Consider the following 7,060-nt stretch of genomic DNA (forward strand, 5'->3'; position numbering starts at 1 on the left):
CACGGCCCCCCCGCGGCGGGGAAGTGCCTCTCCCGCGCCTGCAGCCCTGCGGAGGGCAGGCCCGAGTTTCCTCCAGAAGCGTAAAACCGTGACACGTCTTCCGTGTTTTTCTGATGAATGCTCACGAGAAAATACGTCTCATTTTAACGGTCGTCTGCCTCGTTTGTGGCCAGGGGAACAGGGAACTATTCAGATCCAGGGCAGTTCAGTAAATTATCTTTTTCATGAATATAGGGCAGTTGGAGTGCTCTCAGCCTCATTTAGAAAAAGCCCTTGAGCATCGCTGCTGCTCAGGTGGCTGGAGCTGCAGCACCTCACCCTCGCCGAGCCTGAAGTACAATCTCGCGGTTATCCGCTGCCTTTTTCCTTCCAAAGGGTGGCACAGTCAGGTGCCTCCAATGTCACCAGAGACATATGTCCTTCCTCCAGCATGCACAGGAGCAGTACACGGGGAGGGTAGCACAGAGAGTGCATCAAGTGTACATGAGGAGGGTTGTACTAACAGTGAATATGTATGAGTGGCTTCCCTTGCCTTGGAGAAGGCTTAAGACTATTGAAAATGTTGGTTTAGTTGCAGAAGCCAGGGGACCAGGAAGTCTGCGAGCCCAGCAGGATGCATCTGAACAAACACTGTAAATATGCTATTAAAATTTGAAGTTCTCCAACCGCTGTGGGTCCCTCCTCCCCAAGAGGTTTTGGTCCATCACCAAGCTTGTGTGCTTCACAGGATGGAGGAATTTGCATCTACGTAAAACACCAAACGGAATTATCCCTGCTCCTGCCACTAACCTGTATTTCTCCATCAGACATTATAGCTTCTGGTAGATCCTTTTTGCTGGTAGTTTACAAAGGTGCTTTGCGACCCACATTGATGCATGGAGGGGTGAAGGCTCTTGCCAGGCTTTCTAGATGTTTCTGCTGACACAGTTTAACAGATGAGCAACATGACCTACTTCTTTCCTGTCCATGTTCTTCCAGTGCTCTTGAAGAAACTTCAGGTCTAGGTGGCATTACAGCTGCCTCCCTCCCCTCCATATCTTTCAGTTGAACAGTTCAGATTTCTTACTCAACATCTAACAGAGCAGCAAAGTTCCTTGTATCCACCTTGAATCCATTTTGCTGTTGTGCAAATAACATGCAATACACCTGAGATGGTTTCCTACCAAAAATCTTTCTGTTGCAGGGAGGCCAAATGAGTTATGGTTCTCAATAAAACTCAGTGTGCTGGAAATCCTGAAAATGCTTGAAACAGATTATTTCACTTGGACTTTCAGTTAACCTCCATAATTTCTATTTCCCTTTAAAAGGTCCACTGCTGGTTCTGGAGGAATTTTATTCTTTAATATTAAAGGATTTAATTTAATACTTTCTTTAGTATTACAATTATTGAATATGCAAAGTAAGGAAATAGAATAAACCAGTTGAGGGGTAGGTTAAGGAAAGATACCAGAAAAGAGAATATTTGGTGTCCCCTAGTTAGAGGTCACCAAGTTTTCTCTTTTGCTTGGTCTACCCTGGCAGAGAGAAGTAGATGGCAGGGGAGAGATGTAATTTGATAAAGTACATCCCCTGGGATTTGCTGATCTCCTGTAAAAAAGCAAAGTGCATGGACATTGAGAGGAAAATTGACGCTGATCGCTTGAACTCCTACAAGTGCTAATTACAGCATGCTACGTGGATGTCTACTGATGGTAAAAATTACCATCCTTTCTATACTAGGTTTAACATTGATGTGAGCAGTTGCGAAAGCTTAGGAAGGAGGGCTGTCGAGCTGTGTTTGCTGATGGCTGTTTCTCCATCCTGCCAAGCTGTGTTGGGGCAGCCACATCTGGGGCTGGATGTTGCTGAGGAACCCGGCCGTCCAGTGGTGTGGTGGGGTGATAGCACCCATCTCCCTGGCATCCACAGGAGATGGACAGAGCGATGGGAGCTGTGCACAGGCAGGCTTGGGTCTCCTGCTAGCCAAGATAAAAGAGAAGTTGGTGAACTTATAAAGGTCAGTAACAGCCCCAGTTAAGCCTATTCAAAAGTCTGCAGCTGCCAACTTTTGCTGAAAGCTGAAGCCTCAGAGATGCGTTTTCAGAGCCTTTCTTCTTTGCCAGCACAAGAGCAGGAAACACTGCTTTTGGAAACTAATTGGGACCTTTTGACATCTGAGTTGTAAAGGAAGTTAAACCAAGTCAGCAGGTTGGTCACATTTCCCGGTGAATACTCTTTAATTTCCTTCATGCTTTAAAAGATAGTTGGAAAGTAACTAAGCTCAAATAAAGGAAATGAGAGTAACTGGGGGTAGCCAAATTTGTGGTAATTTTCTAGGCATTTAAGAGATTTTCCTTTCCCCTAAATTTACATTGTTTTTAAAATACACATGGAAAACGCAATATTGGAGTAATAGAAAATCCTGCACTTCTGCCACCACATCACATTCTCAAGACCACCATTTTTCTTAATTCAGTAACAAGTTAAAGGTGACATATAGTGAGGAGAAAAATATCACTGGCCATTTTTGAGCCATGAGTTCAGGTTAGTTTCCTCCCATCTTCTCCTCATCCTAAATTTTTCCCAGTTAAGAAAAGATGGGTTCTGTACCCAAAGGAAGGAGATCCCTCCCCTTCCCCTTGTCCTGAGGCTCTTCCTGCACCCAGAGATGCCGTCGTGGTGCTGCTTGTGGCTTCTTAGTTGTGAAACACCACTAATGAGAGCAATTTGTAATTATTTCTAGTTGCCCTTGGGATCTCTGGGAAGGTTTGTAGTTCTCCTGTAGCAATTTTCCCTAACCCCATTTTATTTCATTCGCAAGACTGTCCTATGGAGCTCAATGTCACTGGACTAGACTTTTCTTTTTAAAAGGTCCTCTAGCTCTGGTGAGAAGTTGAGATGTGTTTTAAGAATGACCTTTGCTAGGACAAGCACCCCATTAAAAATAGAGTAGTATAATTTGTCAGTTCAGAATACATACACAGTCAGCCTTGTACTCCTCAGCTGATGAGAACTTGGAGTCATGTCTGCCAGTTTCGACATTTTTTGGCAAGCCCAGTAAATGTTATCACCCACCTTTCCATCCTGGGATTTTTAAAAGTTGCAGCTACATAAGCATTTGTGCAAAAATCCACCTGCACTAATCTTGGCCCAAGGTTGACTCTGTCCTGCGACCATGCAGACACCCTTGGCAGGCAGTTTCACAAGCTGCAGTACCGTAGGGGAAGCTCGAGCAGGAAAAATAACCGTACACACCAGCATGTGCAAATGGTTGCTTTAAAAGCAAGTCAGCCTTATCTCTGCCAGGTTAAAGGAGCTGCCTGTTTTTCTTGTGTGCTGCCAGGAGACCTTGTTCCCTTACATCAAAGACAACGTGAAGGAATATCTGCGCACTCACTGGGAGGAGGAGGAGTGCCAGCGGGACGTCGGACTTCTGAGGAAACAGGTTAAGTAATGGAGTCTCTCCAGGTTTTCACGGCGTGCCTGAGAATTCAGGCCACTCGGACTCCCTCATCACCCAACACAAGCCCATTCCTCTCTTTGCTCCCCATGGAGGCTGGTTGCCTCAATGGGCTGATTCTCCCCCACCCAAAGCCTGGGGTTGTGCTCGGGGAAGGGCTGATGCTCAGTGGGCAGTAGCTCAGCTGCTTTCCTTATCGCCTTGGTCTTCACGGCCCCCGGAGTGGGCATCGAACCATGGCTTTTTAGCTTCATGCCTGCACTGTGCCCTTCTCTTGCTGAATCTGCGGCTTGTGGCTTCCAGGCACCTGTTCGGGAAGCAGCATGGAGCGATGGCAAGAGTACTTCTCCCGCAGAGGGCAGTGTATCCTGCCTCTCTACAGGGACACGGCATCAGTTTGAGACCTGTGGCTGGCTTTGCCTTAATTTCAGTAATTAATACTTAAGCAAGTATAATTCTCCTTAAAGTATTTACAGTACAGCTACGGTAGTGCTAATTGTTGGATTTGGAAAGTACAATCCAAGCAAGTGTTTCTAGATGCTACTGAAGTCTGAGTTTCCCATTGAGAAAAGCATACAAACAATGTTGTAACCCTTCATGTGAAGAGCAGTTCAAGCTGTGTCCTGCACAGAGGAGCGTTGGTGTGGGTGTTATACCCCTTTCCTAAATTGAGATCTTGAGATCACTCCACCTCTTCCCTCACCTCTTTTTATCATGGGTGATTTCCAGGCACAGGAGGACTCCAATTTGGACGGGGCCGTGCCAATCCCTTTGGAGAGTGGAAGCGGGGAAGAGGAGCTGGAGCGGGTCATCCAGGCGGTCGTTGACAATGTGCACTGGCAGATGTCTCTGGACAGGAAGACCACAGCACTGAAGCAGCTGCAGGGCCACATGTGGAGGGCAGCCTATGCAACTGGGCATGTCAAAGGAGAGTGAGTAATTGTGTGTGCATGAGCAAATGTGTGCCCCTTTCCCTGGGGCAGGTATGGGGTGCATCTTTTCTAGATGTCTATTAGCAGGATAGCTGCATAAGCTACTCCTGGAAACGGCCCCAGGTACAAATGCAAATTACAACCTTGGTGGAGAAGCCAATACATTTCCGTTCAGTTGTGGCTTAAGCCAGGGCACTGCTGTTGTGGAACCAACTGCAGACACTTCATTTCAAACTTGATCATACAGTGAAACACAAATTCATTGAGCTTAATCTTTGGATCTAGGGAACCAAAAGCTTACAGTAGTCTCAGGACTGACCAAGTTGTTTCAGTCTCCACTGGGAAGATGACAAGTGGGTGAGAGTGTTTCTCCTTAAGGAATAATCTGCAGGTACATGCTGGGGAACAGCTAGTTCTCCAGCCACCTAGGCAGGGTCCATAAAGGAGACAGGGTCTGAAAAAGAGAACAAGATAATGGAGGCATGACATGGGGTGATTCTGCTCCCATGACTGGCGGAACATTCATCCGGGATGACTATCTTCTGCACTAAAAATTCAGAAAATGTCTCAGTATATCTCTACAGAGATTTCTTGGTAAACCAGGAGACTGAGGCACAAGTACGAACTTCTTACAGTTCTCCATCTTGCATTTTTCTATTCCTGAATTGCATTCACATTTTGGAACAAGCCTAAACAAGCTGGGGTTGCAGGGTCAGGTCCCTTCAGTTGTTGCTTCCTGGTTTGTCTCTTACTTGAGTGTTTCCTGCATCTCCACTTCTTTTTGTCTTCAGGCTTCTCTTTATGTTTCAGCCACAACACAAGAGTGCATAAGTAGGGGCAACTGGAGTTAAGCCTGATCTTCTTATTTACATCGAGAGATACCTGGTTAAAATATGCATTCCAAGTTCCTAAGGAAGTAAAACAGACTCTTAAGTTCAGAAAGTGTTTTCCCAAAGGAAGAATGAGGAAGGAGAAAAAGAGCTCACAGAAAAATTTAAACATCCACCAGAGAAAGCAACAAAACCCAGAAGCAAGTCAAGAGGGACAGCCATCCTGTTGGTTTTCTTTTTAGAAACGGGCCTAATTGTCTTATAGTGGCCCCAAAACTGTGGAGCTAGCCTTGCTGCTTGGCAGCATCCAAGGAATGAGATCTCTAAAGTCTGCCCCTCGCCCAACCGTATCTGTCACATCAGTGTCTGAAATCCAGACATGGAAGTCAGTATATGAAAACATGAGGGTGGCTGGGAGTTTCTGCAGGTGCCGTACAAACTCAAAATATTTTCAGCTGACACCAGAGACATTTAATAAATAACTATGAAAAAAAAATTTTTTTTTATTTAAATACATAACACAACAAGGCCCTGAGCAGATGGCCGAGATGAAGAAAGGGCCAGCTGACAGCTACAAGTCTGCAAAACTTAATCCAACTCCTTTTGCACCTATTGGGAGTCCTCTTTCTTCAGGCAGTCAGGACCCATTTTTGGGGGCAGTCTGTTTGGGCCTCCACCCAAGTGGCCACACAGAGCTGGGCAACACAGGTGGGAAGGCTGCGATTTGGACTGGGATGAAACTTGATTCTCTGGGGATCACATCTTCTCTGGTTCTCATGGGTGACTTCAACTATCCTGATATCAGCTGGAAGGACCACACAGCAAGGTATGCACAGTCCAGGAGGTTCCTGCAGAACACTGATGATAACTTTTTGACTCAGGTGGTGGAGGAGCCAACAAGAAGTGGAGCGCTACTGGACCTTGTGCTGGCAAATAAAGAAGAACTGGTTGAGGATGTGAAGGTAGGGGGCAGTCTTGGCTGCAGTAACCATGAGCTGGTGGAGTTGCGGATTCTGCGTGGTGGAAGCAGATCAACAAGTAGGACTGCAACACTGGATTTCAGGAGAGCTAACTTTGGCCTCTTCAGGGACCTACTTGGAAGAATTCCAGGGGCTAAGGCTCTTGAAGGTAGGGGAGTTCAAGAGAGCTGGCTGCTATTTTAGCAGCTCTTCCTCCGTGCTCAGGATCAGTGCATCCCACATGAGTAGAAAATCAAGTAAACGAGGCAGGAGGCCTGCATGGATGATCAAGGAGCTTCTAGTAAAACTCAAAGAAAAGAGAAAGCTCTATGGAATCTGGAAAGAGGGTCAGGCCACTTGGGAGGCATACAGGAGTGCTGCCAGAGCATGCAGGGAAGCAACTAGAAAGGCCAAGGTCCACCTGTAACTAAGTCTCACAAAGGATATCAGGGATAACAAGAAGGGCTTCTTCAAGTATACCAGCAGCAAACGGAAGACTAGGGGAAATGTGGGACCGCTGCTGAACAAAATAGGCGCCCTGGTGACAGAAGATGCAGAGAAGGCAGAGTTACTGAATGCCGCCTTTGCTTCAGTCTTCACTGCCAAGGCTGGCCCTCAGGCTCCCCAGTCCTTGGAGGTAAGCGAGCAAGCCTGGACAAAGGATGACCTTCCCTTGGTTGAGGTGGATCAGGTTAGGGATCTTTTAAGGAAGCTGGACACCCACAAACCCATGGGTCCCGATGGAATGCACCTGCGAGTGCTGAAGGAGCTGGCAGATGTCATTGCTGAGCCACTCTCCATCATCTATGAAAGGTCGTGGAGAACAGGAGAGGTGCCTGAGGACTGGAAGATAGCCAATGTCACTCCAGTCTTCAAAAAGCGCAAGAAGGAGGACCCAGG

The 7,060-nt window shown here is 46.8% G+C and overlaps 2 protein-coding genes across 5 annotated transcripts in view; one reads left to right on the forward strand and one right to left on the reverse strand.

The window, feature by feature from the left end:
• Positions 1–7,060, reverse strand: part of HNRNPDL (heterogeneous nuclear ribonucleoprotein D like) — a 15,353-nt gene that overhangs the window by 5,369 nt on the left and 2,924 nt on the right. For all 4 annotated transcript variants that reach the window (XR_004843128.1, XM_009647469.2, XM_035902814.1 and 1 more), the window contains exon 2: positions 1,888–1,892. The gene's annotated coding sequence lies outside the window, so the exon portion shown is untranslated. The remainder of the gene's footprint in view (positions 1–1,887; positions 1,893–7,060) is intronic.
• The window catches only part of ENOPH1 (enolase-phosphatase 1), a 9,712-nt gene continuing 5,806 nt past the window's right edge, over positions 3,155–7,060 (forward strand). The window contains exons 1-3 of the mRNA XM_009647483.2: positions 3,155–3,196; positions 3,323–3,424; positions 4,169–4,371. Of these exons, the coding sequence (XP_009645778.1) occupies positions 3,155–3,196; positions 3,323–3,424; positions 4,169–4,371 (347 nt within the window). The remainder of the gene's footprint in view (positions 3,197–3,322; positions 3,425–4,168; positions 4,372–7,060) is intronic.

The sequence above is a fragment of the Egretta garzetta genome, unplaced genomic scaffold (assembly GCF_000687185.1).
Source record: "Egretta garzetta isolate BGI_Z169 unplaced genomic scaffold, ASM68718v1 scaffold89, whole genome shotgun sequence".
Lineage (NCBI taxonomy): Eukaryota > Metazoa > Chordata > Aves > Pelecaniformes > Ardeidae > Egretta > Egretta garzetta.